This window comes from Lytechinus pictus, chromosome 4 (assembly GCF_037042905.1).
Source record: "Lytechinus pictus isolate F3 Inbred chromosome 4, Lp3.0, whole genome shotgun sequence".
Classification (NCBI taxonomy): domain Eukaryota; kingdom Metazoa; phylum Echinodermata; class Echinoidea; order Temnopleuroida; family Toxopneustidae; genus Lytechinus; species Lytechinus pictus.
In genome coordinates this window covers 6,523,498-6,536,413 of record NC_087248.1, presented here as the reverse complement: position 1 = coordinate 6,536,413, position 12,916 = coordinate 6,523,498, and the positions used below count along the sequence as shown (strand labels likewise).

General features: G+C 36.0%; 1 protein-coding gene across 1 annotated transcript; it reads right to left on the bottom strand.

Moving 5' to 3' along the window:
• Positions 1-3,638: 3,638 nt before the first annotated feature.
• On the bottom strand, positions 3,639-12,677 carry LOC129258504 (uncharacterized). The gene is made up of 3 exons (XM_054896763.2): positions 10,817-12,677; positions 10,049-10,154; positions 3,639-5,603 (listed from the first exon to the last, which is right to left on the bottom strand). Exons 1-3 carry the CDS (start codon positions 10,983-10,985, stop codon positions 5,495-5,497), a joined length of 384 nt encoding a protein of 127 aa, XP_054752738.1. The 5' UTR covers positions 10,986-12,677; the 3' UTR covers positions 3,639-5,494.
• Between the last annotated feature and the right edge of the window lie 239 nt (positions 12,678-12,916).

The window sequence follows — 12,916 nt, the reverse complement described above, 5'->3', positions numbered from 1 at the left end:
AATGCAGGAATAATTAATGGGTATTTTTTAGCCTAAAACAGTTCTCGTAATTTAACGGGGATTCTTATGATCGAGGCGATTTGAAACCACCTAATATCTGCCTTGGCCTGTGTGGCGAGAAAGGCCACCTAATCTCTTGAGCACTTTCGACAGCTTTCAGAAGCCAAAAATTAAATCAATATCCAACTTCAAGTTGGATAAACTTTCACTTCTGAAGAAACAATAGCATGCCCTCTTTATAATGACTTGAATGATTAGAATATCATTGAGAAGATGGGAGCACAGAATGTCTCCCACAAGTGGCTTTCCCCTGCAGTGAAGGCATCGATAAGCCAGTCTGAGAGCATGTCTGAGATGATATATGACAGAAAATCATTAATTGAAAATACATGTACAAGCAAATAGTTTGCAAGAAACCAATGAATGAACTATTAATGTTCACCCAGTATGCACATCAGTGTCTCAGATGTGTAGGCTCTGTGGTTACAACATCAGCCTCATAAATGGGAGGTGATGGGTCCACAACCAAATCTGCCTTCTATTTAACTTTACACTATGGTAGATGCTTTGTAGCTGGTGAATCAATTCTGAGGCTACTACCCTGGGTAAATAATGTATCAGTATAAACAGCAACATCATTCATCACCATCATCATCATCACCACCAGCACCACCACCACCACCATCACCATTATCATCATCACCATCACCATCATCATCATCATCATCATCATCATCACCGTCATCATCATCATCATCACCATTATCATCATCATCATCATCATCATCACCGTCATCATCATCATCATCATCATCATCATCACCGTCATCATCACCACCACCATCATCACAATTATTATCATCATCACCATCATCATCATCATCTTTGTCACCACCACCATCATATTCATCATCATAATCATACTCATCATCATCATCATCACCATCATCATCATAATCATCATCATCACCATTATCATCATCATCATCATCATCATCATCATCATCATCACCGTCATCATCATCACCACCACCATCATCACAATTATTATCATCATCACCATCATCATCATCATCTTTGTCACCACCACCATCATATTCATCATCATAATCATACTCATCATCATCATCATCAACATCATCACCATCATCATCATAATCATCACCATCATCACCATACATTCAACACCATTATCAACATTTACCATACAAAAAACCCATTAAAATAGCATTGCATCAGAAAATTGAGAAAGTAAACGGGGCAAATTAAGATGTCTATAGGGTACTCGAGATTTAAGACCATGCAACCAAATACCACCTGAACTAGGACAGGCCTACGTGTAAACTTTGGGGTTACTGGAGACGAGAAATAAAATGACGTGACGATCATTGTTGATCACACACATGCGGGTCATGACTTTCAAGTATCTGCACTTTTTCATTGATTTCCACTTAAGACTAAATACCCATTTAATTGTTATTGTAAGATAAAAGAAGTTTTTGTATTTGGTATTCAGAGATACAAAGGATTGCATTGATCACCATGCATCAAAACAGAACTCCTTTCAGTAATTGTCAAAGATGTGGCGACTATCAACACTTAAACATGACGTAAAATCAATAATGTGGAACGAAGAGCTGCTTTTCACCTTTTATTTGATTGCGACAAAGGGTATGACAATGATATTCAATAAGTTAGTACCAGTTTAGGCTTTAAATACTCAGATTAGGATTATTGTAAGCAAAGGGAAATATGCCAGTAATGCTGCCTTGAGAAGCTACAAGAGAATATGAAGAATCAATTGGCATGGGTTCAACAAATCTCAAGTAATTGGCTCTTCTGTGATACATTTCCTCATTTTGTAAAGAGAAGGAAAGCGGAATTAAACCCACTTATCTCTGGTCTTCGATCTTGTGTAACTTCTACTCATTTTTTTTCTGTCTTTTCTTTTGTACTGGCCTTTGGCAAATGCATCCATATTATTGTTTCCATCACTAACTGCTTAAAACAGATCAGAGAAAAGTCCCTTTACTTTCATTTAATAAAAAATGCAAGAAATGTTTCAGTATTAGGAACCTATCCTAGAAGAATTCATTTTAACTGAATTATATTTCATTAATCTAACTCCTTCCTTCTACCCCCCCCCCCCTCCTCCACACTAGGCCATATTTGCAAATACAATGTGGACGTAGTATCTGAAGCTCAAGCAGAAAGCGAAGAAGTTATGAGAGTAGTAGGAAGGCTCACTAATTCTCAATCTCAGGTTGAATCTCTGATGGGCCTCAGCCAGATCTACATCAGAGCACATCTAGGACACACATATGCTTTTCACACTGCACTTTTTCCCCTTAACCCCAGGAAATTGGTGGGGCTAAGGGGGGGGGTCTTAGCCCCACCAATTTCCCGGGGTGAAGCTTAGCCCACTTCGTTTTCACACTACGTTTAGCAAAGTGGGCTAGCACGGTAAATAGTACAGTACTATCTGGCCCTGCAAAAAAGCAGGGTTAGCCGGCTTATTGTGGTGCTAGCACCACAATTGCGGTGCTAAGAGATGCAGTGTGAAACGAAACAGGGCTAAGTGAAAAAAACAGGGCTAAGCAAAAGTGGGGCTAAGCATTAGCCAATCACAGAAGTTGAAATTGCATGTTAATCGCGCTCTGTATGGTAAAATCATCAATATTTATGAGCTGTGTGATTGCCCGGGGTAAAGGCGTTAACCCTGGCTAAGCAAATAGTATGGGGTTAAGAAAGACAGTGTGAATCGAAAAAAAGATTGTATGGGGTTAAGGATAGTCCGGGGTTAAGGATAGTATGGGGTTAAGGAAATGCAGTGTGAAAAGCATAACAGTTAGCCTACTCTAGTATGAGATCACCCATCTGACCAGGATGAAGTTGCGAAAACAGTTGGCAAGGAAAGCGAGCAGTGGTGAGGCTTTTTATATATCTTCTGTGTCAATGAGTGAAAACTATCAACATCATCGCCCTCCCGCATTCTCAAGACAACAGCTAACAAAATAATTACTTGGATTATTTGCTTAAATACTTCTAGCTTTTTCTTAATGAATCTATTCCATTCCTCTTGATGTTTTTATAGAAACATCATCAGGAATTTGCATTGAGTGTCAGATTATTACCAAGTTCTGTCTGAACAGAGATATTAAACAACAGCAGGTTCCAACATGTTTTCACTTGGACTTAACAAAACTTTTCCCCTATGCTAAATGTATCCACAGAGAAAATCATAGATATCTACTAGACAATTCAAAACAATGAAAACCATAATCAGCATTTCCAAATTGGTACCAAGTCCATAACAACAACAGATGTATGGTATTCAACGAGATAACTTCTTGGCAAGATTAGAAAAATTCACACATGAAGAATTCTCAAGTTTTTATCCTTTCTTTCTAATCCCCCCCCCCCCCCCCGCGAGTGGAGGAGGTACATAGATCATGTGCAGGAATAATCTGATGACCAGTCTCCATCAGAGTAATCATGAATCTGTGAAGCCCTATTAAAAGATATTTATTAAGAGCGAACTTAAAAATTGATTATTGTCATTTTCATATTTTACAAAGATATTTTCTCTCCCAACCAGTTTACACTGCTGACCATTTACATTCATAACAATAAAAAACTTAACTTTTTGCAGTGTTAATGGGCCTACCCCCTAGAATTCAAGTTTGACTTGATGTCAGACAATATGATAAATAATGGCATATATCTCTAGAGACCTATCATTACATTATCTGTCATCATTTCATCTCACTCTCATCACTTGGACTGGTGCCAAACAACATGATCAAGTTACATGGATGAGTGGATGGATGAGAGGGTGAAAGGGGACATATAGAATGAGACAGGGCTCCGTAACACTTAGGTTTGCGATGAATTGCAAATATGAAAGAACCGCACTCATTGGCTCCCGGTCAGTATTTCAAACAGAGTGCGCATGCAATGATGATCTTGACTGGTCATTGGTATTTAGCAATTGATTGCAAACCTTTGTGTTACGAATGACTGGAAAATGTTCTATGTCCTAAATGAATGACATAGAGATGTATCATCTAGCACAAGAAGGGGTCACCAGTCGTGCGCAAAGTCATTCTTATCTTACAAACAGCTTTATGAAACACCCACCGGGTCCCATCACAAAGGTTAGCGATTAATCATACGCTTGATTTTCACGATTTATTGTACATTACAGTCAATGCAATCAATCGTAAAAAAATGCTCTATGATAAGCTTTGTGTTACAGGCCCTGAGCAGCATTTCCAAACAAGTATTGATTTTCGCAGGCTATTGTTATAAGCTACAGAAATTCTTATATCTGATTGGCTGACATCATTTCTTCATGAATTGCTCCCCTGATAACAAGTATATTGCAGATATCAGGCTACAAAGGGATAAGGAGATACATGCACCAAACCAGGAGAAAATAAAACATTAAAAAAAATGCTCTTCAAAATAAAGGATACGAGGCTGGAGTACAGAGTACACTATAAAACTTCTGAGGGAACTGGGATGGAATTCTGAAGCAAAAGGACAATGCATTCTCTTTTTTTTTTAAACATAATATTCCTTGTTTTTCATCTCAATAATGTGGATTCCAGGTGAATCATTGATAGCTAGTGTAATCTTTTATTTCACTCCTGAATATCAAATGACTGATACCAAATTTTCAAATTATATACAGCGTTCCTAGTAAAATAATCCATTCAAACAAAAGGGAATTATCACTGAGCGCAACAAAACATCATTGTCTCAAAGAACAGAGAAGAACCCGAAAACTGCAGATCAGCAACATGTACAGGCTACTGCCAATAGGTGGCGCTGTTGATGAAAGGAGTTTCATATACATTGCACAAATAGCTGGCCAATGGAAAGTTGTTGGTACAGTGACCACAAGATGGCAGTATTACACTTTCCTTCACAGAGCCCATTGATTAGTCTGTAGGTATGTGTTTTATCAGGCAAAATACAGCAAAGCCAAAGACTTTTGTGCTATATTCTGAGCGACTGTCACTGTGTTTGTGAGAACTCTATTTACAAATGGGTGTGATGCTTCACATTTCCAGTGGTCTAAATAAGGTAATATGAATATTTATCATGAAAAAAAAACTTGCTTTCTTTTTTTTTTCACAGGAAAATATTGACACAAAATTAAAGATGGATGATTATGCTTCTGATGGCATTCATTAATGCTCCCCCAAATTCATATTTCTATAACTGATAGCACCATGATAGTCCTGTATTTTCCCCAGATTCGTTTTTTTTTTCCTTTTTACTTTCACTTCTACATCTTCCTCTATACCTATTTGAACTTCTCACTTGTAATATTTTAACTTGATGACATATGTTTGTTATTGCTGGTAGTTCCATGCTTACACTTGTAATTTTTTACATAGCTCTCATAGTCTCATACTAATTTACTGACACATAAGAATGCAAACTTATCTAGCAGTAAAAACCTCTAACTGTAATAATTGGAATTTCACTTAAACTCACTCACCTGTGCTAATAGTCTGGTGCTATAGCGTAGAATTGGCCTGAGATTTGAGAACAACAATCGTTTATGGTATGATGATAATGAAGGTAGTTGACTGCAAAGAAAAAAAAAAGGAGGAAAAATTATAAATGGCAAACATATTTCTAGCATTGTTTGACCAAACAGGTGAAGCTTCAGACTTAAAAAGGAAGGAAAGGTTACTACCAAAACAACATAATGCATACAGTTTGAAAACAAAGAAAATGAGATAAAACCCTCAGAGTCAGGTAGTCACTGGTAAACATTAGAATAGAAAACATGAAAACACAGTATAAGGGAAGACCAAGAGATGGTATAATATTTATGATTTAAGATACACATAACAGGTGAAGAGAGAGAAGGGGGGGGGGGGGGTGAAAAGAAAGAGAAAAAGAAGAGTTTGTATTGCAAGATGAGATGAATTCTACTGGTTCATAAATACATTTTAACTCTTAAAGCAGACCTGCCAGCCTCTGGGAATGAAAAATTGTATTCTGTGATTTTAAAAAATGTATTTTTCCCCAAAAAAGTGTATTTCATAATAAAATGCGTGGCGCACTCGCTCATCGCGGCGCTCAAGCTAAAATGCGCACTGCTCTTGCAGATGAAAAAAAAAACATTGAAACATGTGTATATCTCACCCTGGTTTTAACAAAATGATTGAAAAAAAAAAAGTTACCGGAAATTACATTGATCTAATAACCATATTTGTGTAAGTTTTATGAAATAGGGACATATTAGAGATGATTTTTCTCAATAAATTACGATTTTGGTTGCAAAAACGTATACGCCAAAAACATACTGGTTGGCAGGTCTGTTAAAGGGTGCTTTTAAACTTGCTCACTCCTGAGAAAGTCTGTAAATTATGAAAACTTATTCGGGTCTCTAATTCTTTTGTATGTTCACACCCACCTGAACCATAAAAGTTTCTACAGTTATGGGCCAGCACTAAGACTCTTGAATTCCGAAGCAAGGGCTACACATTCTTTTTTCCCTGTCTTACATCTGAACTTCAGTCTTGAAATTTTCTTTCACACTGCAAAAAACCTGGTAATCTTTGACAACTTTATGTGAAAGGTCTCACAATTTTGAAAAAGTAGGACTACCTTCTACATGTACACTTGCAAGTATTTTAGAGGGAATATTTCAAGTACATGTAATTTTCTTTCACATTTGGAAAATACCCAATATTTTCTGATTCCAGTTTAATTCCTAATCGGAAAACACTAGATATTTTTGTGATCTTGTGGTACGAAAGCACATGTTTGTTAAAATACCCTGGTAGATATTTCATACAATAAGAATCACAGCACACAATCTCAACAATGCAAAACGGAATCATCCTCCCCACGTTCTATAGCTGAGAGGGGTCAAAAGGGGAGAGACGAGGATTAAACCAGAAGATGTATAACAAAGCATTTCTATTTCTGCATTTGAATGGAATGGGGGATAAGTAGTTATCTATAGGGGGCAATGAGCTGGTCGGCCAGGAAAAGAAACCAAAACCATGGAAGAACAGTGCTGCCCCTGTATTGTTGCCGAATTCCATCACATTAATATCGTAATTCAGCTTTTTTAGTCATCCCGCATAGTTTTGGTTTCAGGCAGACTTAATTTGCTACGCTCTTTGCTGTGACCTATGCTCATAAATTTGCAACTCTGGGCAAAAATAGTGTTTTCGAGGAGTAAATGTCACTTATAATATCTGAAAAATATCTCCATGGAAAGATAGGGGACAAAGAAGTCTTTTGAGTCATTAAACTGAAAATTGAAACAAGCGGTACTTGACACTGAAAGGAAGAGATACCATGCATTCAAGCAAAATTGGCATTGGTTATAAAATTATTTGAAGTACTTAGATTTGGGGTTCCATCAAGCAGAAGTTCACCCAGACATAAAGTTGGTTTTTGTAAAAGCATTTTCTTTAAACAAGAAAAACATATTGGTGATGATTCCACAAAAATCTGTTAAAGATTAGCAGACTTATGGCTATAGAGATTAAATTTTGTGACATCACTCAAGCAGCTCCCCATGTACATGTAGTCATAATGTAATGGCTTTTTTGCCAAATGTTCGCCAATATTTTTCTGTCATTTTCTGCTTTATCAAATTCATTAAAATGTCTTTAACATCGGGGTCAACTTTCTATTTTCTCATCCTGTCTACATGCACATGTAGTTGGACCAACATGTACATGTAATAATTGGCAATTATTATCATCAGGGCTTGTGGATACAGTGTCGTTTGCTTTTAAAATAGAATATTCCAGGATTTCAACAAATCTTTCTCCAGTGAGCTAATTTCCCAAATAATTATAACTCTTCAAAATCTAGCTTAATCAGCCAGATAATGTGAACCCAAATGCCTATCTTTGAGATTCCACATGATAGGGATAGAGACTAAAATATTGATTGAGTACTTTTATGATTTTATTTCTATGTCCGATAACGAAAAATATATGTCAGTATTTTAAATGAATTTTTTATCACATTTCAAATAGATGCATGTAAAATATGTGTGCAGTGCCTAGTAACTGCAAGGAAAAGACACTACTAGTATATCAAATTACTACTGGGGCCCGTTTCATAAAGGACTTGCAACTGTTGTAACTTTGCCATTATGGCAACAACCATGGTATCCTTGATTGTGAGTGGCTGCTGAGCCCTGTTACCATGGTAGTTGCTATTAATCATGGCAAAGTTACAACAGTTGCAAGTCCTTTAGTAAACAGGCCCCTGGATTGGATTCAAATTTAACGGTGAATTCATGAGTTTTTTTATTAATATTTTTCATTCACATTAATGTTTTCATACTGAACTGCAAATTATGACATCATTCATTCTTATAAGAGAGAATTTTATTTTAGCTTGCATAAAAGGAAAAATTTCAAAAATATTGTATCAATAAAAATTTGTTACATACCAGTTCAAAAGTGAGGACAACCCTCATCTTGCAACTTCTAAATACTACTTATGCATTATGAACTTGTCACATTGGCTCATTAACTTGAAAAATTCACATATTTTACGGATAAAACAGAATTTACTCTGGAATTGCTGCTTTTGATCCATTCTATAAATCATCAGATTAGGTTCCTATCATAATAGAGATGTTATCTTAGCTCCAATTACGGTATAGAGTTATCACATTGCAATCGAGAAGTGGCATATTGTTGGCATGATAATGTTTTTATTTCCTACACATGCACAATGACTGTTGCTCCATCGGCCCAGGTGGGCTCAATCTTGACATTCAAGAAACCCCGTCTCCATCAGGCCAAGGAGGATAATTCTCTGTGAACATGGAATGTGAACATGGAATGTGACCTTGGACTGCGGTGTGTGCATACTTTTACACAGCCATAAAAATTATTGATTTGAATAAGTGCGAAATCTCCTTGTACTTTCACGTAAGAATTGTATCCATAAATACCCTAGATTCTACACATTACCAATTCTCATTTCAGCCTACCATTTACATGTATAATCCTATAAGAAGCAATTTGCATTCAAACTCTTGAAATAGATGAATAAGACCTGGATTACTTTGTTTAATAGTGCGTTAAACCGTGCAAGAAAGTTCATTATTTCTCACTGGATCCCGTGATAGTCTTCAGGTCTTGCAAAAGAAATAATGCCAACTGTTCCAGCTAATAAAATTCAAAACCGTTTCTTTGAATAAAAAAAATCTTACTTTTTAAAGCAGAGCTACATGAGAATGCATGTAATGATTTGCATGCTATTGATTTTATATAGTGTCTTTTTTATATATTATTTTCATTTTGATATTTTAATTTTGTTATTTCTATTTTATATATATATATATTTTTTGCTTGTTTGTGTTTGGTTTATCAGTGCTTTAAAAGTAAAAAAAAAAAACACACACAAAAATGACCCATATTTAAATTTTAAACCAGACTTCTATGGAATGCTGGGCTTCATAATAATATTTCTTCAATATTTGTGGCAATTTCAATGTATCAATGAAATTATCAAAATTCATTAGATTTTTCTAACATTCATATTCTTCCCATTTCAGAACTTAATTAATTTTTAAAACTATTTTTTTTGCAAATTAGCACTACAAATATAATTTTTTATATGCATATATAAAATGTGGGTGCGTCGTGGTCTAGTGGTTCTGACTCTCGCCTTTCAAACAGAGGGTCGTGGGTTCGAATCCTAGCCATGGCGTGTTTTCTTTCCGCAAGAAATTTATCCACACTATGCTGCACTCGACCCAGGTGAGGTAAATGGGTACCGGCAGGAATAATTCCTCAAAAAGCTGTGCGCACCAGAATTGGTAGAATAGCTTTATAGCCGGGGTAATATAGGAGCACCTTGAGCACCTAGCAAAGTGGATACGTGTGCTATACAAATCCTATATTATTATTATTATATATATAAAGCTTCATGGTATTAACAACATTTCAAAATAAATGATAAGCCATGATATATCCAGGGACAATTATTATGTAAATCATGCAAGAATACCCAAATGACCCAATTGGTAGGTAAATACCTTAGTGGTTCTTCATATGTATTGAAGTAGCTGCGTAGAAGATCACAGTAATCCCTCTGTGATATGACAAAGTTGAGAAGAAGAGCTAGACATCGGTCGGTGGTACCTGAAAGAGAAAGATATACATTTATCATGAAGTCCGCAAAATAATTGAAAAAGTGTAAACAAAAACATCTCAAAAGCCTTGGTTTTTATTCATCGTACGGGCAAATAGGCTATTGAGATGAGATCATTCAGTTTGAGATGCCAAACACTGGTTATTTAAAACAATTTAAAAAGTCTATAGATGATGGAGGTTGCACTAGTGATATGATGATAATAATCATAACAATAAAGAGTATGATGTGACAAATAAAATTCTAAATCCACTCTGTACAGTGCTCAAGGCACATAAAGAATATTGTGATGATGGTGGTGGTGATGATGATGATAATGATATTGATATTGATGATGACGATGACAGCAATAAGAACGATAATGATGATAATGACGATGATGATGATGATGATAATGACGATGATGATGATAATGACCAATAACCAACTAATGACTTGCGGCAAACCTCAAATCTACATTTACATAAATTTGTCACTTTACCCAAGCAATAAATGAATACAGAAAGAAAGAAAATTGTTATATAAAACCATGTAAGGTGGACTCAAAAAGGAATGGCTTGATGTGATGAATATCTTATACAAATATGATGATTCTAAAATGGTAGGAAGAATATTTAAAAAAATATTTTCATTATCATTTTGAAGAACTCACCTTCTACTGGTATTTCCAGCAACCTCTCCTCAAATTCAATGTCTTTATTCCTGAGTAAATAAGCTTCTGCATCCTCGTTAAGTAGCGCCCTTGTTGAGACTAGACGAACCCTACAGTCTGGAAGCTTGTATTCTAACATAGCACCAGCCAAGAGATCCCTCACTCTCATGCCGTCTACACACGGCAACTGTTGTAATGAAATAAAATAAATGAAAGACACTTAAATGAGAATAATGATAACGTCATATTTTACCCAGGGTAGCCACTTCAATTCTGAAAACTGTTCTCAAAGCAGGCCCTGCTTGAAATGATCAAATATGATGTTATTGTGAACTTAGCTTCATCACAGTTACCTTGATAAGTTGCTCAAGTATTTAAGAATTTCTTCCTACCAGGTGGCCATTTACTACACCGAGGTGGAGAGTGGCAAATGTAGATACATGTAAGTGCTTTGACAAAGGACGCAAGTGATGCGTTGAGATTTGAACCCCACACCCCATGGTTCATAGTCCAAGACTTATCTAATTCGTTTTCAACACCTCTACTATATTATATTTCCTCAAGATAATGTCCCAATAAAGCATCATTATCTGAGATTGATTTTAAAAACAATTAAATAAGAATCATCACAATGATGTTTTACACTTATTAACTGCTGGGATGATAAAAAATAATACATCTAAAAAACATAACAATGAAGTGGACCAGAAAGAGCAACTATGGCTCCCTTGGATTTCTAAGAAAATGGCAACACCTTTAGGGACAGTGATTTTCCGTATCAAAAAATGGCCTTTTCCGTTTCAGAAAATCTCTAATTCCGTTTCATCATGTCAGAAAACAGAAATTCCGTTTCCCCATAGACTTTGTACACACGGAAAAGGGACAATTCCGTTTACACATTGAATAGCAAAATCACAACATGTACACTCGCATTGGTCAAAATTTGTATCTGCTACTGTACCAACAACACAATAGAATCCGTTCTAATCGGATCTATGCGGGTGCATAAAATATTTTTACAAACCCATTTAGCATGCATACATCCTCACCTTTCACATTATTAGCATTATTTCACGGTGAAATGATATTTCATCGATAATTTTGGGTTTTTTTGGACATCGTTATCATCAGTCAACGGCTTTTGCCAATCCGCTATCTTGGATTTTAAGACCACGATATCGTGCTGTTACATCTTCAAACGTAGAGGGCAGCAACACACGACCGTGTAGTTGAACGATATATGTGCATGTGAAGCCCATCGCGGCCAGGTACGGGGTACAATCGAGTGTGCTGATGTCGAGTGCAGTCACGATGTGTGAATTGTCATGATAGTAGCGAAGTGAGATCGTGTTTTCTGGCCATTTAATATTCTCATTTTGTTGTGATTTTGGAGTAATTTCTGTTGCTATTCTTTGTATTTTGAGGGAAAATACGTTTTCCGTGATTTTCCGTTTGAAATGTCACTTTCCGTTTCAAAAGGCCGATTCCGTGAATTCCGTCCGTTTTCCGCGATCGCGGAAAATCACTGTCCCTACACCTTCATTTAAGCCTCAACTATTGAAGAAAAAAACATGTTGGATGAAACATAATAAACTCCTTGCAATAACTAATTGTTTTCTATTTATTTGTATTTGAATGTATTTGTGTGCACAGAATATATTACACGTACTTGCATTATAATCAACATGTCTTCATGCGTGCAAAGACCTTGGTTACTCATTACTAAGAGAGAATTAAATTTTCAATGAATCCAAACTGACCTTTCTGACATTTAAAGAAAGGAAAAGAAGTCTCAAAACTTATCAGCAAATTGTAGCGCCTACATGTATTTGGTCAAATCCACACGAACTTGAGCAAACCGTCTAAAAGTTCACTTCCTTCCAAATACTGCAGTTATGGAAAGCTCAATACTTCAAACACAGTAAACACTAAAATAAAGGTAAGTAAATAAATTCTGCTGGCACAGGAAGGAGAATGGAATGCATAATTTGGAAAACTTTGAGCAAAGGACTATTTGAACAATCTTTACTGTCGTTTTACGGTCTGTACAGGCTCTCACCAACGTGACTCCAAAGGATGTATTTAATCAAATTCTTATCC

Coding starts and splice junctions, on each gene's coding strand:
- LOC129258504 (XM_054896763.2), bottom strand. CDS start 10,985: ATGAGAGTGAGGGATCTCTTGGCTGGTGCTATGTTAGAATACAAGCTT. Junction 10,155..10,816: donor GCTGGAAATACCAGTAGAAG/GTGAGTTCTTCA, acceptor TTTCTCTTTCAG/GTACCACCGACCGATGTCTA. Junction 5,604..10,048: donor ACATATGAAGAACCACTAAG/GTATTTACCTAC, acceptor TTTTCTTTGCAG/TCAACTACCTTCATTATCAT.